We start from the raw sequence: 27,499 nt of genomic DNA, 5'->3' as shown, positions 1-27,499 counted from the left end.
GATGTCTAATGTGGGTGTTGGGATCCAAATTCCAGCTCTCTGAGAGAACAGTAACTGCTCTTAACAGTTGATCTAGCTCTCCAGCCCCTTTGTTTTTATAAGGACCCTAATCTCCTTGGTGACTCTACCCTCCCCACCTAATTACCTCCCTAAGGCCCCACCTCCTAATGCCATGGCATTGGGGGAAGAACTTTGGGTGAGAAACATTCAGTTATGATAGTGGGTGCAGCTGTATTTTCTCATAATATTAAGTATTACGTTTGGGTCTTGTAGGTTCAGCATGAGCTTTAACAGACACAATCTGAAGTACTATGTGTTACCAAAGAAGCCCAAAAAGGTAGCATTTGATTGCCTAGAATGGATCAGAAAGCATCACCCATGTGAGTACAGTCAGGTAATTACTTATGTCTAAAAGTCTAGATTTTAAGTCATATATATATATATATATATACTGAATTATAATAGAATATATAAACTTGCATATTAAACATTTCTTGCATTGTGATAGCACCAACTTGCTATTTGTGGGGAATATTATAATTTTGAAATCTCATTTGGTTCCATAACAATAAACCTTAGCAAAAAATATATTAAATATGCCTCCTACACACCTACATTATAATTCTTGGTTTCAGCGTCTTTTTCTCTGGTGTCTATCAGTGTATGAATAACACAGCCCTTTGTTTTAGTGTCTTCTCCCAAGTGTGTTTGCCTTTGAGTTATGTTAACTAAAATGAGATTCTGATGTTCATAACCATTTTCCACGTAACACATTTTCAACATTTTGATCATTTTCCCATGACTTTATAAACTTAGGAAGAACTTTTAATGGTTATAGTGTGTTTATTTCATAATTCTTTATCTTAATTATCCCCATATGTTTCCTATTGAGCTTTCATTCCAAAACTTTTGGCCTAAGTCCTTGTACCATTTTATTTCCTAGGTTAGTTTCCTGGAAGGAAACTGAGTCAAAGGGTATTTATCAGGCTCTTGATAATTGTGCCATATTTCTACAAAATTCCTGTCAGGGTAGCTCCCCATTGTTGAGTTGGTGCAAGACAGCCCGGGATTAGTCCAGGCTGCCCTTGCAGGAGCAGGGTTACAAGCTCAGTCTTATTTCCTATGTTTATGAGTCCCTTGCTTGAGCTCTTCTGTGTGACACAGCAAAGCTCTGTGTACAGGGTCCTGTGTTTTAAGACCACGGTGTAGATGTGTTCTTAAGTGAAAAGCCCTGCTCCCTCAGCTCTCTCTGGCTTCCTTGGCAGATGACTCGGGGATAATTTACTGCCTCTCCAGGAGGGAGTGCGACACAATGGCGGGCACCTTACAGAGAGATGGTCTGGCTGCTCTGGCTTACCATGCTGGCCTCAGTGATTCTGCCAGGGACGAGGTGCAGAACAAGTGGATCAACCAGGATGGCTGCCAGGTGATGCTTGCAAGTCAGCAAACCCTCCATGGTGGACCAGTAGCTTTGTCTGTAGATAATACAGTTTCTGCTTTGTTTTTGAAACGGGTTCTTGCTATGTCATTGAGACCAGCATTGAACTCAGGGCAATTCTCCTGCCTCCACCTCTTACCTAGCTTTGTTTTCTGTTTGTTTTATAAAGGGTGTGTGGTATGTGTGTGTGTACATGTTGTGTGAAGGTCAGAGACAACTTTCAGGAGACTGTTCTTTCCTCCCACAGTGTGGGACCCAGGTATGGAGCTTACATCTTCAGGCTTGGCGACTCAGCTTGTTTTTGTCCTAACGGTAATAAACATCAAAGTAAGACTGACAGTGAATCCATGATGCAGTAAGTAACTAGAGAATGTTACGGAGAGAGGAGACGAACGTTGAGGTGAGGGCTAAAATGCTGTTTTTAGTTATAGGGAATAGGGATTCATCCTAAAATAATAATTGCATCCAAGGAAGCCTTCGCAGGATAGTAGATACAGATGTATGTATTCTAAATTAATTCAGGAGGTGCTTTTACCAGCTGGGTTTGGTGGTGCACACTCTTAATCTCAGCATTTGAGAGGCAGAGGCAGGTGGATCTTTGAGTTTGAGGACAACCAGGACTACACAGAGAAACCCTGTCTCAAAAAACAAACAAAAAAGATACATGTACCAAACACAGGACAGTCTGGAATCAGAAGAGTTTCCTAGCCGTTCATTGTCATTTCTGTTGAAAATGGCAAAGGCAAAGCCAGGTGTGGTGGCCCATTCCTGTAACTCCCATACTCAGGTGGCTGAGGCAGGAGGTGTGTCAAGAGTTCCAGACCAGCTTAGGTTCTAATGTGAAACCCTGCTTCAAAAGAAAAAAAAATATTTCAGATAAGAAAGTAGTTTTTGGTTTATCTTCATTGAAATAGGCACAGTTCAGTTTTCTCAAATGAGTCTGTATATTTAACTAATCAAAGTTCCAATAATTTTTTCTTTGAAAACTTTTTCTAAAATTTTCCTAGATGAATATTCAAGTGACAATAAAAAGAATTTGGCAATAAGAACAATAACATGGCCAGGTGGTGGTGTTGCACACCTTTAATCTTTAATACCAGCACTTGGGAAGGCAGGGGCAGGTAAATCTGTGCGTTCAAGGACAGCCAGGGCTACGTAGAGAAACCCTGTTTCAGAAAAACAAAACACAAAAAAGAATAGTATGAATACTGGTTTGCAGCGTGTTACATGTAAAAACAATAAATGATAAAGTATAAAAATGTCATGAGAAGCCGGGCGGTGGTGGCGCACGCCTTTAATCCCAGCACTCGGGAGGCAGAGGCAGGCGGATCTCTGAGTTCGAGGCCAGCCTGGTCTACAAGAGCTAGCTCCAGGACAGGCTCTAGAAACTACAGGGAAACCCTGTCTCGAAAACAAACAAACAAACAAAAAAATGTCATGAGAAGTGAGGTTGGAGATATAGCTCATGCACTCTGGGTTCAGTCCTAAGGACCACAGAAGACTGCGCATGGCAATACTCCCTGTCCAGGAGGTGGAGGCAGGTGCATCAGAAGTTCAAGGGTTCAAGGTCATCCTCAGCTATGTGCTGAGTTTGAGGCTGACCTGGGCTACATGAGGCCCCATCTCAAAAAAAAAAAAAAAAAAAAAAAAAAAAAAAAGATGAGGGGTTGCTTGATGGATGAGAACATATGCTGCACTTGCTTCTTTTTATTTGTATTTTTTTGTCTTTCAGAAACAGGGTTTCTCTGTGTGGCCCTGTCTGTTCTGGAACTCTCTCTTGAGACCAGTCTGGCTTTGAGCTCACAAGATCTTCCTGCCTCTGCCTCTGAACTGCTAGAATTAAAGGCGTGCAGTACCACCACCCAGCCCATTTTAGAATCTTATACTAAAATAAAATATACAGGGCTGAAGCGATGGCTCAGTGAGTAGAGGTGCTTGCCAACACTGACTACCTGAGCTGGGTCCCAGGGACCGTGTGATGGAAAGAAATCATCAGTTCTCACAAGTTATGCTTTGACCTTCACACATGTACTATGATACATACATATGTATGCACATGTGTATACTCACATGTTTGCCACATGATAAATGTAGTATTTTATTTTAAAATAAAGCATATTGCTGTGTCTGGTTGTACATGACTGAGCAGGAAGCCCACCATGAGTTCAAGGCCAAAGTACTTACTATTTATGCATAAGGACTTGAGTTCAGATTCCCAGAACCCATGTAAATGGCCCAACTCTATTCCAGAGCTGAAGGTAGACATGAGGTCACCAAGACAAATTGTCAGACCAGACTATGTAAGTAAATTCTGGGTTCAAGTAAGAGACCCTGACTCAATAAAGTAGGGGGTGATCAAGAAAGACTGACTTATGGCCACCATACACAGGCACTATACGTGCATATGCACATGGGGGGAAGAAAATAAAATCAAGGCATGCTTGGGCATGCCTACAACAGCACTGGGAGCAGATAGGCAGAGTCCAGGAACTCACTGGCTGGCCAGCCTACCTAGCTTCCTTTCCATTGAAAGACATTGTCTCAAGGCAGGAATGCAAAGAGCCATTGAAAAGGACCCAATCCCATGCTCTGGTCTCTGCACACACAGGTATACAAACCTACATACTTGAGCATGTGTGCCACATATGTTCACCACAGTGCACACACAGACATAGACATGTGTGCTTGTGAGCCTGCATCATCCATACACTACACACAACACAACCATGTGTGCACACACAAATAGAGGTTAAGTGGAAAGAACTGATTGAGATTGGTGTCTTATTATGAAATTGAGAAACTAAGCTTTAAAATAGCCCAGAAGAAAGTAATTGCTAACAGTGACTTAAAAATAAGCACTTGGACATGGGTAAGAAAAAGGTAAGCAGCAGCATGAATTAATTATATCTTCAGAATATAAAATGTAAGAGTTTAAATGTTTTTGTTAAAGTACATGTGTGTGTGTGTGTGTGTGTGTGTGTGTATGAGGCAGGTATTGTGTGCACACTTTTAATCCCTGCTCTAGCTAGAAGCAGGAGGATATCTGTGAGTTCAAAGACTGTCTGGTCTATATAGCAAATTTCAGGGCAGCTGGGACTACATAGAGACAGACCCTGTCTCAAAAAATCAACGAGTGTAGCATCAAGTTTTAAAAACAACAAAGAAATAAGGAAGTTATAATTGATCATGATAGCTTATGCTTATGATCTCATCACTTGGGAGGCTGAGGCCAGAGACTCATGAGTTTGGACCAACTTGAGCTACATGAGAATGTGACACATACAAACCAAAAGAAGAGGAACTATCAGAAAGAGTTGGCTTCTTGGTGACCTGTACCATGTGCTTCACAGCCGTGTACTCACCTAACACGAGAGGTGCACCTCACAGAAGCCTGCAGGTCACTCTGGTGGAGCTGGGGCCAGCATCTCTCATGTGCACAGCCTTCTGCCAGCTTTCCTTCATTAGAGGCCACAGTAAACTTTCTCTTTCCGGGGACATTTCCTTTTAATCAAAGAGCCTTAAGTTTAGATGGATGAGTAACCCTGAGTACATCCTGTGCTGGTAATACCCCGATTTGCTGACCCTGTGCGTGTGGTTTGTAGTTCCTCTTTCAGTCATAATGGCAAAATCATGTCATTAGCCTTAGTACGGCTGCTAGGTATTTCTGTCACTTTTGAAATGCTGTTCTTGCAATAGCAAGTCATTTTTTGAATACTAAAAAAAGACAGCTTTATTTGTATAATGTAATTTTGCCTGAAAATACAGTATTTGGCCTTGGTCAAATAAGTCCCAGATTTTCAGCAAAATAGATATCTTTTAAGATTTATTTTGTTTTTAGCTGTGTATATGGGTGGGGGTGGGGGACAGAATGTGCACATGTGAATGCAGGTGCCTTCAGTCCAGAAGTGCTGGATTTCCCCTGGAGCTAGAGTTACAGGAATCATAGTGCTGCTTGCAAAGCCCAGCTTATTTTAAAATCCGTGTGCATGAGTGCGGGTGCCCACAAAAGCCAGAAGAGGGTGTTGGATCACTTGGGGTTTCTAGGCAATCGTGAGCTGCTCAGCACTCAGTATGGGTGCTGGAAACTGAGCTCTGGTTCTCTGCAAGCACAGGTTATACTCATTGACAACTGAACCGTCTCTCCAGACCTTGAAATAGATACAACTTTGTCACATTCCTAAAGATTAACTATTGCCTAGCTTCCGCTAAATAATCTGTATGGGCCAAAGAAGACAATCCCTGGCCTTCCTGTTTTGTTTTTATGGTTTTTGTTGTTTTGTTTTTGTATAAGCAGCTTAAGGCTTTCATCTAAGTTAAATTAAATAAAAACAGTTAAAATTTCATAAGCTTTTACTTTGAAATCCCCTGTTGAAAAGTAAGTTAGTGTATGATCACTTGGTACCATGTGGAAGGCTGATGATAAGCACTAGAGTAGATGAGAATGTCACTGTTCCTAAGTCACGGGAAGAGCTAGCCGCAGTTAGCTCTGAGGGCTCGAGACCACCCAGGAGCTCAGCACATTGCTTATGTACCTTAACTTGGATGTCATGGTTATGTTAGCAGCACCCGCCACACAACCCTTTCAGAAACAGGGCAAACAGTCAGCACACAAAGGACTGATTGCAGTTTGTTCTGGGTCCTTCCGATGGTAATATCAAGTCACACAGGAAGATTCTGCTACTCTGAACATCTCTTTACCTTCTTGGATCTGAGCAGAATTGCAAGTTATCAATATGAAAATCTCACCTTGTTCGTGCTAAATACTAGGACCAATGAGTCTAATAGGCTTTTATTTTCATACCAGGTTATCTGTGCAACAATTGCATTTGGAATGGGAATTGACAAACCTGACGTGCGATTTGTGATTCATGCATCTCTCCCTAAATCTGTGGAGGGTTACTACCAAGAGTCTGGGCGAGCTGGAAGAGATGGGGAGATATCTCACTGCGTGCTTTTCTACAGCTACCACGATGTAACTAGACTGAAGAGACTTATAATGAGTAAGCCATGCACCTCTGCCTGTGTTACAGTGTTTGGATCCTGTTTTGATTAAATAGTCATAGAAAGATAAAGGCTTTTAATATATATTGTAACATTTATTTTAGCTTATTATGAAGGTACTGCATACTTGTGTGGTAAAGTCAGGTGACACCAGCATGCACAAAGCACAGCGTTTCCAGACCAGGCAGGCTGAGCCTCCAAGTAGTGACTTCTTTTATACCCTCCTAGACCCAATACCATTTCCAGAAAAAAAACAAAAAATAAGAGAAAATAATGAACTCTTGTACTACGATCACAGTTTAAGGGTTAGTTGGAGGAAAGCCAAGTATAGAAGCATATGGCTGGGTCTCACTGGGGAAGCTGAGGTAGGATTGTTGTTTGACCTAGGAGTTTAGTTGAGTACGAGGTTGGTCCTGAAGAAGGAAGCAGGAGGAAAGAAGGGACAATAGAAGCAACCCCTGTGCAACAGCCCTCTTCAGTTTGTGCCTCTTCCATTAGAGGCTGGCAGCATCTTGTATTTGGTATTCCCCTTACCCAGATGCAAGTGTTCTCAAACGTAAATGGTGGTCTACAAGATGTTTCAGTGGTTAGATGCTTGCCACCAAGCTTGGTAACCTGGGTTCAGTCCCCCCAAAAATTGTCCTCTGGCTTTCACACATATTGAACTAGCATATGTACATACATGCACATATTTGTATGTGTGTGTGCATTTACACAGATAAATGAATGTCATTTTAAAAATAAATGTAAATACAATTATAGACTCATGTAGGTATTGTGTATAATTGTTCCAATTACATAGTCTTGTTATTTGGGGTTTACTAAAGCAATCCCCTTAATAGATATTTAAGTTATTATTTTGTACTGTTATCACCACATAGTACTGGACAGTCTTTCAGTACTTCATAGTACAGAGGTCTTTCAGCATTTGTAGAATTCTGTATAGAGGATAAATTTCAACTGTCTTAGTAGGTCAAATGAACCTGTATTTTATAATTTTATCATTTGTGTACCCTTTTTTCCTGTTGAAGTAGTTAACTGTTTTGTAATCCTGCTCCTTTGTTTTTGAGGCCGCTGTCATTTTTCTGGCACAGATACTGAGCATGGGAAACGGCACTGGCTACCCTGGGACTCTGTCACCTTTATTACCTTTCTTATTCATGAAAGCTGGCTTTGGACACACAGTTGCTCCTGTGAAAAGAAGTGAGCCACAAATAGGTTCATAGATTCAGGGAACAGACTGGCCCTGATGCATGTGCACTTCACGTATGCACTTCCCGTGTTTGTTTGTTGGGTTTTTTTCTTGATTTTTTCTTTTGAGATACAGTCTCATTTTGTATCCCAGGTTGGCCTAGAACTTGTGATCCCCCTGCCTCAGCCTCCTCAGTGCTTTGTCGCCGCTCGGCTCATTCTGTCTTTACCACAGCGCCAGAAGAAATGAGACACAGCTAGAGAGCAGTGAGCTGTCCGCATTCATGTTGCTGATTGTGTTTTTAAACAAAGCCCCGAGAAGCAGTCTTCGTTCATGGTGTCTTGACTGAGTTCAGCCTTATGATAGGTTTATGCTTTCAATTGAGCCATGCTTTGAGTTTTTAATCGTGGTATGGGGAGGCTTGGCGGGGAGTTCTAATTTTTATTTTATGTGTATGTGTAAATCCCTGAATGTTTATGTGCACCACTTATGTGCCTGGTGCCTATGAAAATCAGAAGAGGGCACCAGAATCCCTTGGAACTAGAGTTATAGCCAGTTATGGCCTGCCATATAGTTGCTGAGAACCAAACCCACATCCTCTGCAAGAGCAGCAAGTGCTCTTAACCACTGGGCCTTTACCCGAGCCCCTAATGCTGAGGTTTTTATGAGCTAGCGAAATACAGTCTGGTCTTCTCTTGTGATGTGGGGTGTTAGCAGCCTTAGCTTGACGTCCGCCTTACAACCACAAGGGTCAGTCATCAGCAGTTTATGATCTGCTGTGTTCAGTCGTTTAGGTGCATTAAGTACAGTGTCCCGTGTATGATATTTTCAACTTAAAATAAGTGCATCAAGATACGACCTTTCAGAACTCTAAAACATTTGTATTGTTAAGCAGCAATCATTTAATAAGTATTTAAATCCTGGTATCCAAGCAACTGTTTGAAAAAATAGTGCTCAAAACTGGAAGGAAAATAGTAATTTTATTCTTAAGTAACCATGCTTGCCTATTAATGGAAAATATACACCAGTGGGTTTTTTTTCATTTTAATAGATTTTCTGTGTGTGTACACGTGTGTGCATGCACATGCGCGTGTGCAGTGGTAGAGGACAGCTTGCATGAGTTGGTTCTTTCTTTTCACCATGTGGGTTCCAGGGATGGAGCCCAGGTCGTCAGGCTTAGCAGCAGCACCTTTGCCCTGCTCAGCCATCCCACCAGCCCATGTTACTACCTCTCCTAGTTTCTGTTTTCTGTTAGCTTGTGTAGGACAGCTAGGGATGAAACCCAGGGCCTTGCAGGAGCTCTACTACTAAACTACATCCCCAGTCCTTGGGGCTTTTTGTTGGGTCATGGTGGTTATTGGAGACAGGTCTCACTATGTAGCTCTGGCTGACCTAGAACTCACTTCGTAGACCAGGCTGACCTTAAACTTACAGAAATCTGTCTGCCTCTCCCACCTGAGTGCTAGAATAAAAGGCCAGTCCTGTCTTGTTTGAGATAGGGTCTCGCTTTGTAACCTAGGCATGTATCACACTCAGCCCTCCTGCCTCCCCAGTTGGGGTCACAGGTGTGTACCTTCATGTTGTCACGTTTGTTTTAGGGCATTGCTCATTTTATCACAGCACCTTCAAAAATTCCAACTTGACGGAGCCGTGACTTCACCAGAAGTTTAAAATAATGCAATGTTGACTCTTGAACCACCTTAGATAACTAGTCTGGGTGGTGTTCAACAGATGTAGTTATTGCTATTTCCCTTAAATTTAGGACATCCTGTCTCTGAGCTCCCTAGAGTCCCCTGGATTCTTGACCACAGTTTTAGAAGCCCTAGTTTCACTAGGAGTTCAGCTATGGGGACTGCCTGCTTCCTCTAGATATGCATCTTAGCACATATCTACCTAGAGAGAAAGTGCAAAACAAATCTCCACCATCGGGGATGATAAAGATGTAAAGAAAATTCAGTTTTAAAAAGGAAAATTAAACAGTATAGGGTGAAATAGCTTATGCCAGTAATCTCAGTATTTTGGAGTTTGAGACAGGAGAATTTCAGTTTCAAGGCCATCTTGGGGTACAGTATGAAACTTTGCCTCAAGAAGAGGAAGAAGAAGAAATTCAACATTCCTATAAAATTAAAACCGTGAGATATGAACTTCAGCATCCAGTGACCTGCAGTGTAGAAGGATGTCGTTGACACTGTTGATAACAGCAGTGACCTGCAGTGTAGAAGGGTGTCGTTGACACTGTGTTGATAAGTCTTTTTCTTATTTGGTATTTAAATCTAGCAGAGCACAGTGGCTCGTGTCTGTCTTAGCGCACAGAAGCCGATTTGCAGGGTTATTTAAAGCTCATCTAGCCATAGCAAGACCTTATCTCCAAAACCAAACAAAAAGTAAGTTATATGAGTCAGTAAAAAATATTACTTTTATATTCTTTGGTTTTCTACTATAAAACTTTTACATTGGGCCAGGCAGCGGTGACACACACCTTTAATTCCAACATTCGGAGGCAGAAGCAAGCAGATCTCTGAGTTTGAGGCCAGCCTGGTCTACAGAGTGAGTTCTGGGACAGCCTGGGCTACACAGAGAAACCCTGTCTTGAAAGAAACTGGGAAAAAAATTTTTTGTTCTGTTCTTCATCTCTTTTAGTGGAAAAAGATGGAAACTCTCATACGAAGGAGACTCACTTCAATAATTTATATAGCATGGTCCATTACTGTGAAAATATAGCAGAATGCAGAAGAATACAGCTTTTGGCTTACTTTGGTGAGAAAGGATTTAACCCTGATTTTTGTAAGAAATACCCAGATGTTTCTTGTGACAACTGCTGTAAAACAAAGGTAAAATATGTCATTTAAAATTACTTAATACTTGCCGGGCGGTGGTATCACAACACTTTTAATCCCACCACTCAGGACGTAGAGGCAGACAGATCTCTTAGTTCATGAATAGCCTGGTCTACAGAGTGAGTTCCAAGACAGCAAGGGCTGCAACAGAGAAACAAAAACAAAACAAAACCTTAATAATTAAAAAAATTGTTGACTTTTTTAACTTAAATTAGGTCAGGTGTGGTGGTGGAACAAGGTAAGCAGATCACTCTGAGTTTGAGCCAGCCTGGTCTACATAGTGAACTCCAGGACAACAAGGCTACTTCGTGAAACCCAGTCTCCAAAAGATAAGTAAATAAATAGTAATGTAGGCCAGGCATAGTGGAACACGTCCTTAGGAGGCAGTATCAGGAATGTCAGGAATCCAAGGTGCCCTTACTACATAATCTGTCCGTGCCAGCCTGGGCTTCGTAAAACCTAGTTTCAAAAAGTAACAAAAAACAAAAAAGTAAGCATCCAAAATAATCCAGTATGGACAAGCAGGGTATTTTAAATTCAACTATAACTTACATTTAGAGATCTCATTCTTTTTTTTTTATTATTATTTATTATGTATACAGTATTCTGTCTGTGTGTATGCCTGCAGGCCAGAAGAGGGCACCAGACCCCACTACAGATGGTTGTGAGCCACCATGTGGTTGCTGGGAATTGAACTCAGGACCTTTGGAAGAGCAGGTAATGCTCTTAACCTCTGAGCCATCTCTCCAGCCCCTAGAGATCTCATTCTTAAGACAGTAGTGACGATAGTATTATGTTTGAAAATTACTTGTTTGTTTAGCTGTGAAGAACAGTGAAAGGGACGTGATGATACAATCCCAGCAGTTCAGAAGCTGAGACAGGAACAAGAGAGAGTGAGGCCAGCCTGGGCTACATAGTAAGATCATGTCTCAAAACTCAATAAGTGCTCTACCAAAGAACTATATTCCCAAGCCTCCGCCCTTTTTATTTTATGCTTTTAAAGACAAGATATTTTTTTTAATGTATGGAGCCATCGCATAGAAAATCTGATAACTATACAGACTCTGTTGGCAGGAACCAACTGTTCTGATGTATGTGACTGTCTATGGTTGTAAAGACAAGATTTTTATAGTTGTCCTAGATTGCTTTAACTGTCAATTTGGCACAATCTATAGTCAACTGTGAAAGAAGTCTCAATTGAAGGATTGATTGCTAGGATCAGATTAGCCTGTGATGTCCACTGTGGGCAGCACCATTCCCTGGGCAGATGATCCTGGTCTGTACAGGAGAGCTAGCTAAGCGTGAGCCAGCCAGCAAGCAGTGTTCTTCCATGATTTCTGTTCCAAATTCCTGCCCCAAATTCTCTAATAGGCATATCTGTAAATTGGAATAAATCTTTTTCCGGCTACGTTAGGTTCGGTTAGAATGTTTTATCACAGCAACAGAAATCAGGCTAGACTAGTAGCCCAGACTGACCTCAAATTTGCAGCAATCCTCTGCCTCAGACTCCCACGTATTGATATAACAATAAGCCACACCTGGCTTACAGTTTTCTCTTGTAATGTTTGTGATGCCTCACTGTTTCCAGGTTTTGCACACTTGCAGTGGGCTGGGAACATCCACTGAAGGGGCAGACACGTGACACAGCACAGTAAGTGGTGACGCGGAAATGTGCAGGGCGGACAGAATCTAGGTCCACTGCCCTTTCCACCCACCACACCCTAGAAATGCTGCTTCCGCGTACCCATGCTCTACCCAGCCTGTGACACAGGCTGTTCTAGGAACTTAAGATGCAGGCCAGTATGGAGGATTAGGGTAGATGAAGGCAGAAGGGTCCTCTACGCATGAGGATGTTAAAGGGTGGAAACCCTGAGGAAATGAGAAGAGGAACTAAGAGGGATCGTCATGTTTAGTGGCCCATGTAGCTAATCCAGCACTCTGGAGGTATATCTGTTCAATGAGAGCCTGGTCTACATAATTTCAGGAAAAAACATATCACCAAAGACTGACAAGAGATTAGAAAGGTTAGAGAATTTGTGAATTGCACTTATGGACAGTGCTTTTCATCCTAAAGTCTGTCGTCTCATAAGAAACAGAGCACTGTTCCAGGAATTGTGAAGGATGAAGGACCAGTTTTTCCTACTCAAGAATGGTAGGGGAGATGGAGACAGAGACCCACACTGGAGCACTGGACTGAGCTCCCAAGGTCCTAATGAGGAGCAGAAGGAGGGAGAACTTGAGCAAGGAAGTCAGGTCTGCGAGGGGTGCGCCCACCCACTGTGATGGTGGGGCCCATCTAATGGGAGCTCACCAAGGCCAGCTGGACTGGGTCTGATGGAGCATGTGATCAAACCGGACTCTCCGAACGTGGCTTACATGGAGGGCTGACTGAGAAGTCAAGGACAATGGCACTGGGTTTTGATTCTACCCCATGTACTGCCTTTGTGGGAACCTAGTATGTTTGGATGCTCACCTTCCTAGACCTGGATGGAGTCGGGAGGACCTTGGACTTCCCACAGGGCAGAGAACCCTGACTGCTCTTCGGGCTGGAGAGGGAGGGTAAGGGGGAAGGGGAAAGGGGGAGGGAAATGAGAGGAGGGGAGGAGGTGATATTTTGTAATAATAATAATAATAATTTAAAAAAAAAGAATGGTAGGTAGTTGAAAGACAAGATATATGTCTGAAGCAGCAATAACATGGCCACAGTAGAGGCCTAATTATTCTAGAATTTAAGAATGAACATTTGGAACCCCTTAGGTTTTTTTAATGGTTTATTTTTTATTTTATGTGCAATGGTGTTTTGCCTGCATGAATGATGTATAAGGATGTCAGATACCCTGGAGCTACAGACAGTTGTGAGCTGCCATGGGGGTGCTAGAAGTTGAATCCAGATCCTCTGGAAGAGCAGCCAATGCTCTTAACCACTGAGCCATCTCTCCAGTCTCTAAAACGTCTAGTTTTTAATCTTCATTTTAGTGTGAAAATAAATTGTAAGTTTTACCACAATCGATATTAAGGTCTAGTAACTGGGTCTCCTTGTCTTAATTATAGCAGAAGGTAATTTTTTATTCATAGGATTATAAAACAAAAGATGTGACTGATGATGTGAAAAATATCGTAAGATTTGTTCGAGAACACAGTTCATCACCAGGAACTAGAACTGTAGGTCCTTCTGGAAGATTTACTTTGAACATGCTGGTCGACATTTTCCTGGGTAAGTCCTCTGCTGTATTGTTTGAATTATATCAGTTAAAATTAGAAATCTAAAAGGAGTGATTACAAGTGCATTAAAAAGTCACTAAGTTGAGTTTTCACATAGAAAAAAGTTATAGAACTGGCAAAATAACACAAAGACTGAGTCTGATCCCCAGAACCTACATAAAGAAATCCAGACTGGCCATGCGTGGTCGTGCCCACCTTTAATCCTAGCACAAAGGAGGCACGCTGTTACATAGGGAAACTGTCTCAGAGAAGGAAGGAAGGAAGAAATCCAGACTTGGGCTGAGGAGGCAGCTCGGTTGGATACAGTACTTACCACAAGAATTATGAGGATCTGCTTCCCACCACCCATGTAAGATCTGGCCTTCCAATACTATCTATAACCCTAGTGATTGAGGGAGTGACAGGAATCTCCCAGGAGCTTGCCAGCAGTCTAGTCAAGATGGAGAACTTCAGATAAAGGCTTAACTTTAACCTCTACTGCCCATATATATACACTCATCTGTTGGCTGCCCGGAACTCACTTCATAGACCAGGCTAGCTTCAAACTCACAGAGATCCGCCTGCCTCTGCCTCCCGAGTGCTGTGATTAAGGGTGTGCACCACCACCGCCCGGCCAGAGACAATCTTGAAAGCTTTAGAAAGGTAAAACAGGTGCTAAACCAGACTGGCATTAGGTGGCTGTCAGCAACCCTGGAGAATACAGAAGTGAGTGCGCACTAGCGGAGTGCACAGAGGCCCTGACCTGAGCACCCAGAAAGGGCCAGCCGGCCGGGGCTGCAGTAAGACCCTGTCTCTGAATAATTAAATAAATGAACAGTAAGTAAGAATAAAAGAAGTAAGGGGCTGCTTCCAGTGGTCATACTACATACATACAATAGGAAGGAAGGTGGCCAAGAATCCTGTCTGCAGGTACAAAAACAGTCAGTGAATAAGCAGTAGTATATCTTTCATAGCATGGACTGTGTTAGTCACCAGATGTCAGGTGGTAACTCCTGTGGTGGAAGGACTGCAAGGGTTTGTATTCTGTGTGCAGGTGACCGCCAGAAGCACTCACACTGACAAGCCGGTGATGGCCTGACTGGAGGTGTAGTTGAGCTGTAGAGCATTTGTCTAGCATGCTCCAGGCGCTGGGCTTCACCCCACATGACACATACAAGTTAAAGGTGACGGAAAGGGAGGTTAAGAAGGACAAGGGTAGAGTAAGATTGTGACTTGCCTGTCCATCCTCATCCTTCTCTCTGACCCTCCCTCCCTTCACAAGGTGTCACCATACTGCCCATGTAATGTATATCATTTGTATTTGATAAGATACAGTCAGTCTCCTAATTTAAGTAGTTTCATTTCAGGACATAGTTTCTGTTATAAAAATGGAATGGTAAAATAGTCTTTCAAACAAATCTTTGACCACATCTGTTAGACTTTTCATGTAGATTTATAAAAGATCAGTAGCAGGGAGGCAGTGGCACACTCCTTCAATCCCAGCACTCAGTACTAGACAGAAGGACGCAAATCTCTGAGTGTGAGGCCATCCTGGTCTATATAAGAAGTTCCAGGACAGCCTGGGCTAAACAAAGAAATCGTGTGATTAAAAAACCAAAAATTAAAAAAAATTACTGAATTAGAGATTAAAGATTACTGGAGCAAACATTTTTGTCACACATTCTTCAGCTTCTTACTAGCTCTTACATGTGCATGCATGTACACACCTGACATTCTGTCACTTGGGATGCAGAGGCAGAAGAATTGTCATAAATTTTGAGTCCAGCTAAGATTACATAACAAAAACCTAAATCTGAAATAAATAAATAAAAATTTGTCTCCATCCTTGAACTTTATTGGTTATGTTATGCTTAGTGGTGGTGTAGCTACATCTTTAAAAAGCCTGTTAGCAGATCAGTGGTCCTGTTCTAGAATGTTAGGGAAAACCATCTGAAATTTCATAAAGTTCAAGTCTTCCAAAGTAGCTTCTCATTCTGGTTCTCAATCGTCCATGTTACAGGCTTTAAAATGGAGAGCTGTGGTAAAATTGTGAGACCAGGGAGTGAAGCACTCCTGGAGTCCCAGCACTGGAGACAGAGACAGGAAGACACCACAGTCTCAAAGCTAATCTTGTCTATATATTGAATTTCAAGCCAACCAAGTTATGTAACAGACTGTCTCAAAAAGTTTTTTGAGCCTGGTGGTGGTGGTGCATGCCCTTCAGTCCCAGCACTGGAGACACAGAAGCAAACAGGTCTTTATGAGTTTGAGGCCATCCTGCTCTGTATAGAAATTTTCAGACCTGTAAGAACTCCATAATGAGATCGTGTCTTTAAAAGAAGCAATTTTGTTTTTGTTTTTTGAAACAGGGTTTCTCTGTGTAGCCCTGACTGTCCTGGAATTCACTTTGTAGACCAGACTAGCCTTGAACTTACAGAGATTCCTCTACCTCTGCTTCCCGAGTCCTGGGATTAAAGCCATGTGCCACCACAGCCCAGCGAGAAAAAGAGAAAAACTTTTTTTCAACATACCCTGTCTTTTAAAAAAAAATGTAATATAATTTTTAGCTTAACATTTAAAATTGTGTTAACGTGATGAGATCACTGCCGTTCTCAGGTGACGGGGCAATGCAGGCCCTTCCAGCTTCACCTCTTTTGAGATCTAGTGAAATACTACATTTTCGTTTTAGAATTTGTGTGTGCTTTATCAGAGTATAACAAAATATGCAGATTTAAGTATCTACTTTATAATCGAATAGATATTTTAAAAAGTAGGACCAGAGATGGTATTTAGAAAACCAATTCAAAGGCTCTCTGGTAGAGTTCTTACCTAGCATGTAGAAGAGCTGCCCAGCATGACAGCCTGAGTTCAGCCCAGTTGAGAGAGAACCAACTCCTGCAAGGTTGTCCTCAGCTTCTGCAGCATAAGCTGTGGCACATGTGTGCACACAACGAATAAATACTTAAAAAATACTTGTTAAAATATTGGTAGGCTGCACATGAGGGCACAGACCTGTAATTGTAAGTGCTTGGAAGGTGCTCACAGTGGGAGGGTCAGAAGTTCAGATAACTTTAGGACAGCCTGGGCTATATAAACCCTGTCTCAAAAACAACAACAAAAATGTTGTATAACTTTATCAACAATGCACAGAACATACATACATAAAAATATAAAGTGTATATAGATATAAAGTGTAACAGAGTAGTATAAAGCTACTAGCACATACATAAATTCTTTATTCTTTGCTCTGTTTTTCTAATGCAATTTTATAAACTGTGAATGCAACGTTTTGAAATAACAAGCTAAATTTTGCTGTGGTTTGATCAACATGTTTTAAAACAAGGAGAAGTAGAAGCAGCCAGGGGCTGGGGTAGAGTACAAGCTCAGTGTGCACAAGGTGCTGGCTCCTGCCCTGTCACTGAGAGAAAGTACAGCGACCACAGGAACCTCAGAGTTCTCCTCAGATGCGCTCCTAACTCAGAAGTGAGGTCTGCTTGTGCTATGGGTTTCCTATGGGACAGACGATCCCTTCTGTTTGTCCAAAGATGTCCTTGAGTGACTTTTAGCCTCCTCTGTGTGAATAATGAGACAGCTATACTTAGTCATCTAAATTTTTGAACCTTCTAGGGAGTAAGAGTGCAAAGATTCAGTCAGGAATATTTGGAAAGGGATCTTCTTATTCACGACACAATGCTGAAAGACTTTTTAAAAAGCTGATACTAGACAAAATTTTGGATGAAGACTTATATATCAACGCCAATGACCAACCAATCGCCTATGTGATGCTAGGAACTAGAGCCCAAGATGTGCTAAGTGGCCACTTAAAGGTAAGGTATTTTAAATGATCATTTTGCTACCTCACAGTGAATGTGCCAGATTATATCATGACTTTAAAGTTTGATGTTCTTCCCTTAGGAGTATATTATGATCTTAATTGGAAAGAGATCTTGAAGTTGAACCAATTAATATGACATTTGTCAAAATGAATTTAATAGATATTCAAGCTACTAAGTCTTCCTATATTCATTAAATAAGCATTTATGGGCTAGCAAGTAGGTCAAGGGACTTGCTACCTGGCTTCATGACATTAGTTAAATCTCTGGGACCAACGTGAACAAAGAAGAGAGCGGATTCTTGTAAATTGTCTTTTACATACATACCATAGCATGCATGCATATGTGAGTACATGAGTGTACACATGCGCACAATTAAATTAAAGTAAAGAAAAATTAAGTACACATTTATCAAAAGGTACTTTTGTGTATGTGCCAGGCCCTGGAAATAGAAAGATGGAAAATGTACAGTTCTTGTTCCCAAGGGGGTTTTATACCTTTTGGCAGGAAAGAAATACAAGGGTAGGCAATGTGGCTCAACAGGCAAAGGTATTGCCATTCAAGCCTGGCAAGCTGAATTTGATCCCCAGAACCCAGGTAGAAGGAAAGAACTGACTCCAAAATGTCCTGTGACCTCTACACAGTCACCGTGACATACATATGTACACACTCATGCCCACACAGACTAATATTGTCTAATATTAGTAAATAGAATTTTAAAATAAATTTAAAAAAAAGTCAAACACTGAAAGATGTCATTCCTTGGGAACAAGTGTGCTTCTGCCCATCCCTCTGATTACTTTCTTTCTCACTAAGGTGGACTTCATGGAAACAGAAAATTCCAGCAGTATAAAAAAACAAAAAGCTCTAGTGGCCAAAGTATCCCAAAGAGAAGAAGTAGTTAAGAAATGTCTTGGAGAACTTACAGAGGTCTGCAAATTGCTGGGGAAAGTCTTTGGTGTTCATTACTTCAATATTTTTAATACAGCTACACTCAAGAAGCTTGCAGGTATGTGCCTGTGTGCCTTGCTCTTCTGGCCCAGATCAGTGGCCAGAAGTTCTTACTAAAGGACACTATTGTTTCTGAGACAGGGTCTTTTAATTAATTTGTTGCTGTTGAGACAGGGTTTCACCATGTCACCCTGATTGACCTGGATCTCACTATGTAGACCAAACTGGCCTTGAACTCATAAAGGTCTGCCTGCCTTTGCCTCTACCTCCCAAGTGCTGGGATTAAAGGTGTGTGCCCCACTGTGCCATGATGAGACAGGACCTTATGTAGTTCAGGGTGGCCACAAATGGCTAACCCCCTGGTGCCAGCCTCCTGAGTGCTGGGCTTGTAAGCATGAGCTGCTGCTAAGGGGCTTTGTAAAGTCTTGTTCTATTTTAATTATTTTTGGTCTAATCTCTGGGTTTTCGACCCAGAGACACCACTTAAGCTCTTTCTTGCAGTAAAAATATTTAAGATATATACAGTTCAGATATGTGCTATAATTTTAATCTTATATTTTTCTGTAGAGCTGAATGTTAGGATATGAATAATTACCATCTACAAAGCCAGATGTCAATTACTTTTTGCTTTCCTTCATGATGCTGAGCTATTTCCGTCCAAGTACTTTGCAGCGAGGATCTAAACATGAAAGAAACTGTCTTAGGCTTCTTTGAATCTGGATCTATAACACTGCTGTGTTTTTAGTTAAGAAATATTTGCTGATCTGAGTTATTTGCATGGGCTGAGTTAGCTTAACCCAGAATTTCAGTGGTAAGGTCTCTGGGAAATGAGTTGTCATTGACTGCTGTGTATCCCTTCTGTGCTCTTCCTTCATGAAACCCCATAATCATCACTCTGTCGCTTTGCCATCCACCATCAAACCCTTCCCTGTCCAGCTGCCCGCCTCTGACATTCCCCATCCTGACTTTGGGATCTGGTTTTGGTTTTGGTTTTGGTTTATAGTGCTGTTGTGCTGGGGATTTAACCCTGAGCCCCACTGTTCCAGTACAGGTGCTTTTCTGATGATAGCAGAAGATGTCAACAGAATCTCAGTGAGGTGTAACCAGAGGACAGTCTCGTGTGCTGTTCCTCTTCAAGCACCATCCACCTTTATTCTTCCAACAGGGGTCTTTCACTGGGACGTGGGGCTAGACAGCTGTCCACTGAGCCCCAGATGTCCTTGCCTCTGCCTCCCAGCACTGGAATTATATGCCCAGCTTTTACATTGCTGCTGGCAACTAAACTTCCATCCCCGTGCCTGTGCAACAAGGATGGTACTGACTGAGCCATCTCCTCGGCTTTTTGAAGACATTTCATGTCATTAAACTCACGCTGAGGGGCCAATAACAGGGAGCTTGTTGACCTGCCGACTGTTGATTATTAATAGCTGTACGTAAGATCTCACATGCACAGGCAGCTGCAGCTTGTCCAGCCGTATTCATGAGACACTTCTTGACTTCAGAAACAGTGTGTGAGTTAGAGCCGGTGAAAAAGCCTGGTTTTCCTTGGCTATTAATGTAGTTCCCTAACTGGTCTCTTTAGTTCCAGATGTGAGCATAGTATGCTTTTAATTTTTCCAAAACCACTAAAGCTACAACAGCTCACTAGATACAACACAGTTCTCCCAAAGGGTCAAAGGGTCTGCATCTGCTTGCCTCTCCCACTTCATCTCCCCTAGCCTTCTTCATGAACCTTCTGCTCTATCCCACAGTCTGTCGCTTTTCTTCTAAACATAGGAATGAGGTGAAAGTCACAGATGGGAAAGGATCTGAAATCCACCCTCTGCTCAAGTCAAAAACTTAGGGATTAGCACTCGCTCACTCTCCGAAGCCAGCACTCCTGGCCTCCAGAACAGATCCAAGCCTTCCTAGTCTCTTCCACCACATCTGACTTGCCCTGTCCTTCTTCCTTCAGAAAGCACTTCGCACGCCTTTCTACCCTTTTCTATATATACAGCAGCCAGAGTGACCTTTTAACCCCAGGCTTGTCCAGCCATAAGGTGTGTGTGCTATCTCTACAGAGGACTCCAGGCTCTACTTGTCTCGGCCTATGTGGGACTGACAGATGAGGAACAAACTTGGGCTGGGGCAGCAGCAATTCAGTGTGTCTCTTGAGGTGGAATGTGCATGTCTGCACTGCAGGGAAAGAATCAGAGCTAGGACTAGAATGTGGGTGTTCGTAACAAATGCGGGGACAGCAGTCTTGCAGCTAGACAAGTCTTGGGGGCAGTGGGCAAGAGCCGGGTGTGCTGAAAGGCTGCACACAGCGCAGATCCCACCCTCCTGCTTCCCCCAGACACTCGGCTGTCTCGCACTCACTACCTTGGTGTCTATGCCTTTGCTGCTGAAATTGGCTCGCACTCACTACCTTGGTGTCTATGCCTTTGCTGCTGAAATTGGATGGTGGCTCTTGCCCCCCAACCTGTTTGCTACATTTCCAGTCTAACTTTGCCTTTTAGAAAACTCGCCATGTATCTGGTGCCCAGCAGTAGTTGGGTCTTAACAAATATGAGCCAAATGATTGGATGCACTTGAATTTAGTGGGTTTTCTATGAGTGGTAATTTAAATTCTTAATTTTATGTCCACACACAGAATCTTTATCTTCTGATCCTGAGGTTTTGCTTCAGATTGATGGTGTTACTGAAGACAAGCTGGAAAAATATGGTGCAGAAGTGATCCCAGTGTTACAGAAATACGCGGAATGGACAGTACCAGGTTCAGTACCCTCCAGACATGTTCTCTAAAAGCCTGTTTTAGTGCTAATTATGTGATTAATGCAACCTACACCTGTCACACTGGAATCCAGGTTCTAGGAGCAGCCCCTCGTGATGTGGCAGGCACCTCCAAGAGGACACAGTGTTTAGGCCCCCAGGGAAGCCAGTCATTAAACCCACTAATGGAGCCAGGCGGTAGTGGCACATGCCTTTACTCCCAGCAGAGGCAGGTGGATATCTGTGAGTTCAAGTCCAACCTGGTCTACAAAATGAGTTCCAGGACAGCAAGGACTGTTATACAGAGACACCCTGTCTCAAAAAAAAAAAAAAAAAAAAAAAAAAAAAAGAAAGAAAAGAAAGGAAAAAAGAAAGCCCACTAATGGAGGACAGATGGGAACCTCTGAGCCCTCAGTCCTGCACATTCTTCTGGTAAGGCAAGTGCCCAAGGAGTCACAGACTCTGGGACCCATTCCAGAACTACCATCATCTCACTGTGTGATCTTTGGCAGGATACCAGCAACCTCCGTGTGCTTCAGTGTCCTTATCTGAGGAAGGAACGTGTTATCTAACAAGCATGTCTAAGATAACATGTAAGAGTAGGGCTTGCGTGCTTTGGGGAAACGAACATGTCAGTGGAACACAAGCCTGACTCAGTGAGGACATCAAAGCGGAGCTTCCCAAGGCTGCATTAGGTCTGTCCTGTGATGCCTCTTCACAAGCCCAGCACTGGTGTAGGAGTCGCTGGCTGAGGGAAACTGAGAGAAGGGGCAGCTTGTGCCGTACAGTGAGTTATCAACCTCAGTAGGCCTGCTGTCTTAGTCGGGTCTCCACTGCTGTGTAAGCACCAGGACCAAAAGCAGCTTGGGAGCGAGGGGTTTGTTTGGCTTATATATCCACATCATAGTCCACTAAGGGAAGCCAAGGCAGGAGCTGAAGCAGAGGCTATGAAAGAACACTGCTTATTAGCTTGTTCCATACTTGACTTGCTCAGCCTATCCTCCCGTACAACACCCCGGGACCACCTTCCCAAGGACACCTTGGCCAGATGTGGGCTGGACTCCTTCATCAATCAAGAAAGCGAGTGGTGGGCTGGAGAGATGGCTCAGAGGTTAAGAGCATTGCCTGCTCTTCCAAAGGTCCTGAGTTCAATTCCCGGCAACCACATGGTGGCTCACAACCATCTGTAATGACGTCTGGTGCCCTCTTCTGGCCTGCAGACATACAGACAGACAGAATATTGTATACATAATAAATAAATAAATAAATATTAAAAAAAAAAAAAGAAAGTGAGTGGTGGCGTATGCCTTTGATCCCAGCACTCAGGAGACAGAGAAGCAGGTGGATCTCTATAAGTTCCAGGACAGCCAGGGCTACACAGAGAAACTCTGTCTTGAAAAACAAAACAAAACAAAAAGATGCAAATATCTATGAAAATTACTTTCTCCCTTACAAATGTTTCCATCAAGCCAGGCTCCTGCTTGTTAGCCTGATATGTGAAGTGTTCATAACAATTAGGCAAAGAAATGGCATCCGTCTGCAAGGAGTAAAATGTGGTACTGAATTTTTGGTGTGTTTATTATTAGGAGACTATTGCTTAAAGATGAGGGATTTGTTGCCTTTTTATGTTGGACTTATTTTCTCAGTATGTTTAAAATGATGAATAAAATCAGCTAATGCTTGTGGCACCCTTCACCTCAGCTCACAAGGGTTAGTTGCACAGTGTAAAATGGACATAGGCCTCATGCAGCAGTGTGAACTAAACCTGACATCTCCAGTTGAGCTAAATATTACCATAAAATTTTTTAGGTAATGAATTTTGACTCTCTTTTATTAGATATAAATTGCCGTTTAATACACTTGAGCTTTTAAAACTAGAAATGTTTGATTCCTGCTGAGTTGTTGAATCCATACAGCGGGGAAGCACCAGGAAAGCAGCTGGTATTGGGCTCCAAACCCAGGGTCACCTGTTAATGTCTGCATTTCCTATCTGTAGCTGAGAACAGCTCCCCAGGCATGAGCTGCACCAGGAGGAACACGCCAGAGGAGGCTGACGAAGAGGAGCCTGTATCTTCTCACTACTTTGCAAATCAAACTAGAAATGAAAGAAAAAGGAAGAAAATGCCAGCCTTCCAAAGGCCCAAGAGGAGGAGAGCTAGTAACGGCGGCTTCAAGGCAAAGGGGTATGGTCTTTGATGTCCTTTGCAGCATCAGTGAGAGGGGAAAAGAGCAGAGGTGCACATAAATGCTCTAGTTTGGTCAAAGAACTAATTTAAATTAGCCATGATTGGGTAATGGGTTGATGGTTAAGACCCAAATCAAAACACAAGCATGGCTTCAGATTTTTTAAAATAATCTATTTCAGAGTTTACAAAAACTTCTCAAACTTTGACCTTACCTTGGAATTTTTGTTTGTTTTGAGGTAATTGCTCTTCTTAAGGTACTTTTCCATCCAAAGCACAACTCATACACCCTGGGTGAATAATAACAGGGCTTTTGTGAGTTTCCAGTGTTGGCTACACTTCCTCTGTGACTGCAGGATTCTCTGGGCTCTCTGCTGTATGACCCTGACTTTAAACTTCTGCCTCCGCCTCCCACGTGCTGACATTAGCTACATGGGCCGTCACACATGGTTTATGCACTGATGAGATCAAACCCATTGCCTCCTGCGTGCTAAACAAGCCTGCCAGCCCAGCTACATCCCAGCCTTCCCCCTGCTTTCAGTGACTTGGAGAGGTGGCTCCTCCCTAGCCTTAGCAGGGTAGCTGAGAAAAATACCACATGGGGAAATCCAAAAGCCAGGCAAGCCAGGTTTCTTTAGGGCTGTGTAAGTGGCTTCTGTCTTCCCCGCCCTTCCCTTTCCTCGGCTTTGGGCTACAACATGTCTTCACAGGGAGAAACAGGTAGAGTGGCCAGGTTTTGGCAACAGATTTGTTTCTCCCCATTGGACCATGCCCACCAGCCCCTCTCCCAGCCTCTGCCGCCTCTGCCAGGTGTCCTCCACCTCTGCCTTGCATCTTTGCATTTGATCCAGATATGGTGGCGCACAGAACTGCATATTGTAACAGACCTGCTTAGAAAGCAGGAAACAAAGCTGCAGTGACTTTTGCAAGCTGTTGTGTTTGCTTTTGCAGTTTTCTCCCTCTTCTCCTTCTCGGTGGTAAAAACAAGATTAAGTGGGGGAAGAGAAAAGAAGGCAGTGTCACCAAACTGTCTTTTCTTGTTAAATCCATAAACAGACTTCTTACATGTGCTAACCTTCTACCAGAGGACAGAATTAACAGCCTTCATAAATGGTGGCTTGGTTTTGTGGTTTTAAGTGCGCAAGTGACCATCAGATACTCTTCAGTGGGGACGTTTTCTCATTTCTTCATTTATTCTTCTCCCTGGAGAGACATTTGTTTCCTTGGTTGCTCACAGAGCAGGAGACCTTAAAAAGCTTCTGCTCCAGCCCCGTCGGGTTGAGGGGTGGAGCCCGGCCGGCCTGCGTGGGAAGGGGATTGGACACTGGCTGACACAACTGCTTGCGCGTTCCCCTCTGCCTGTCTGTGGACACTGAAAGCAAAGCGTGGGCGACCTGTCATCTGGCTTTGCTTGTTAGAAGAAAGGAGGCCAACACGTTCGCTGCTGCTGGCTCCTTTATTTCATTTTCACAGCATTTGTTTGTGAGAAAGAAGCTCTTTGCTGTGTCTCCTGGAGTCTAGTTTAAGGAGTAAAACTCATACTTAAACCAGGCATGAAGGACCATGCCTCTAACCCTAGCACGGGGAGGTGGGAGGCAGGAAGATGAGAATTCAAAGCCAATCTGGGCTGTGTGACACCTTCTCAGAAAACAAAACCAACGTAGTATCCTACAGCCGGCACCAGTTTCCATGCCAGGTGTAATTAGTCTCTGCCTACCGGCTTGGTAACTAGTCACTAGCCTCAGCGTCTTTGCATCTGCTCTGGTCCTCTGGGTTTCACAACCCACCCCTGAGAGGGTTTCCAGCCCTCACACTGTGCAGTGGGAGACTGCTGGGGCTCCTTGCCAGAGCCCTTCACCTCATCAGACCACTGGGGCTCACATCTCCAGAATAACACACAATGAGCCAGGTGTGTTCTAAGCTCTCTGAGTGGGAGGAAAATGGATGAGCCGTTGAAATGGAGGCTGCTGTTGGCAGATTCATTCTGTAAATCAACATAAACAGCAGGTTTTTGCTCCGGGCTTCATTTCTCAGCAGGAAGTCAGCATAGGGAAACTTTAGGCTGCTTCTCTGCCAGATCTGCAGTGAAATGCCTTCCCTCCAGCAAGAGGTTTAAAATGTTGAAAAACTCTTTACCTAGCCCCAGCAGTGTGCCATGGAATCTGGAACTGATGGTGGACCTCAGTGGGTTTGCAGAGCCTCTGAAGGGGCTGCCCACTGTCTCTGTAAACCCACTGGCAGGCTTGCTATCCTCAGGTCAGCAAAGAAGTGATACACACGACTCAGCTCAGGCTATGACAGGGCCCTCCTCCTTGTGTGCAGGAGGCAGTGAGCAGGAAGACTTGGCAGGTCTCTGGGTGTAGCTGGGGCTGCTGCCGGCTACGTGGCCTGACACATGCCAGACCAATGCATGAGGCAGCTTGGTCTCTCCCTACAGAGCAAGATCCATGTTGTGCCTAGGAAGTGGCCACCCAGAGGCTCTGCCCATCTCCACTACCCACAAAGCTGTCTTGCTCGAAACTGTGCCAGTTCGCTAATTCTAGGGTGTCTGATGGCCAGAGATTTGGGGTCTTTTAGAGATGTCTTCACTTCCTCTTTTGTCAGAACAGATCCGGAGCGTCTGACTGTAGGTTGTAGAAGGTATGACTGGAGAAAGGGTCCGTAGGTGGTCACAGCCCAAAACTCGAGTCACTTCAGAAAGGGAAACTCACCCTACCCTCCGGATTTCCAGGCAGAAAATGTAGACAGACACAAGACAGAGAAAATCATGCTCGTTTTCCTAGCAAGTTAACAAAGACCATTAACTTGGTCTCATTTAGCATTTTAATTTTCTTTTCTTTGCCACATTTTAGGGGCTTTACTACAAGCAGAAAAACGTCTTCTAAAAGTAAATTCTCTGGTGTAACTGGATCCAGCTCAGCCTCGTGTGCTTCTCAAGCAACATCAACAGCAAGTAGATTGGGGATCATGGCTCCTCCAAAGCCTGTAAATAGAACGTTCCTGAGGCCCGCGTATGCATTCTCCTAACAGCCCCTCTCAGCACACAGGTCTGGTTTGTCGGCGTCTGACCATCTGTGAGCAGAAAGCTGTTAGTCTTGTTACACCATTTGAAGTTTTCACTTCTGTCTATTAATATTTAAATGTATCTCTTGTGATAGTTCTTATTTTTAAATAAACATTTTCTTTGCTGCCACTGCAAGTGTGGTGGCCATTGTTTCTCAGAGCATCTGAAGCAATGGCTGAATCATCTACCCTAGAGAAATTCTGAGTATAACGTGACACACTGAAGCCAAAAGAAAAGGCAACGTGGGACACTGTGAACTGTAGAACTTCTTGTGTGAAACAGCCCAACAAAAATCAAATGACAGAGAAAATAGAAAATATATTACATGATAATTCCTGTAATATGCAAAGAGTATCTATAATCGTTAAGAGAAAGTCAGCACAGAAGACGACAGAACAAAGGCTGTGGATAGACGAGTCTCCCCCCAGAAAATTCAGATGGCCCACAAATATGTGAGAAAGACTCGATCTCCCCAATTAAAAGTACAAATTAAAACATGAGGTGCTGTTCGTTTGTCAGATTGTCAACCATAGGGCTGGGTATTGTGTCACACAGCCAAACGTCCCAGTGACGCCAGAGGCTGAGCTAAAGAACAGCTGAGTCCAGGAGTTCAGGACCAACCTACACAACAGATACATTCTCTTAGAAAAGCTAGTTGGGCGGTGATGGCACATGCCTCTAATTCCAGCACTCCGGGAGGCAGAGGCAGGCGGATCTCTTACTTTGAGGCCAGCATGATCCAGGACAGCTGGCGCTACACAGAGAAACCCTGTCTCAAAAAAGAAAGCAAAACAAGCAAACCCAACAGCAACAGCAAAAAAAAAAAAAAAAAACTACCTAGTCTGTCCTGGATGGAAATAGCCAATAGACTCTGCTTACAAAAAAAAAATGTACTAAATATTGATGTGCCTGCTGTTTTGTCCTGTGTGTAGTGCCCAGCTACTGGAAGGGAACTGGAAGCCACTGTCCTGAGACCTCAGCACTGAGGTGGGCATATACCTATGCTAAGGGACCACCTAGTTCCTACCAGCAGGAGCCTTTGGCTGTT

At 43.3% G+C, this 27,499-nt stretch overlaps 1 protein-coding gene and 1 non-coding gene across 3 annotated transcripts in view; one reads left to right on the top strand and one right to left on the bottom strand.

The window, feature by feature from the left end:
- Positions 1 to 26,880, top strand: part of Blm (BLM RecQ like helicase) — an 89,455-nt gene extending 62,575 nt beyond the window's left edge. For both annotated transcript variants that reach the window (XM_038313824.1, XM_038313823.1), the window contains exons 13-22: positions 274 to 380; positions 1,266 to 1,426; positions 6,243 to 6,438; positions 10,272 to 10,462; positions 13,544 to 13,682; positions 17,297 to 17,496; positions 18,319 to 18,511; positions 21,086 to 21,208; positions 23,201 to 23,387; positions 26,240 to 26,880. In XM_038313824.1, the coding sequence (XP_038169752.1) occupies positions 274 to 380; positions 1,266 to 1,426; positions 6,243 to 6,438; positions 10,272 to 10,462; positions 13,544 to 13,682; positions 17,297 to 17,496; positions 18,319 to 18,511; positions 21,086 to 21,208; positions 23,201 to 23,387; positions 26,240 to 26,414 (1,672 nt within the window). In that variant the 3' untranslated portion in view covers positions 26,415 to 26,880. The remainder of the gene's footprint in view (positions 1 to 273; positions 381 to 1,265; positions 1,427 to 6,242; positions 6,439 to 10,271; positions 10,463 to 13,543; positions 13,683 to 17,296; positions 17,497 to 18,318; positions 18,512 to 21,085; positions 21,209 to 23,200; positions 23,388 to 26,239) is intronic.
- Positions 11,488 to 11,626, bottom strand: LOC119803139. The gene has a single exon (XR_005283553.1).
- Positions 26,881 to 27,499: the final 619 nt, after the last annotated feature.

The sequence above is a fragment of the Arvicola amphibius genome, chromosome 12, assembly GCF_903992535.2.
Source record: "Arvicola amphibius chromosome 12, mArvAmp1.2, whole genome shotgun sequence".
Taxonomy (NCBI): domain Eukaryota; kingdom Metazoa; phylum Chordata; class Mammalia; order Rodentia; family Cricetidae; genus Arvicola; species Arvicola amphibius.
The sequence above is the reverse complement of the archived record's forward strand: the minus strand, read 5'-3'. Positions and strand labels throughout refer to the sequence as shown.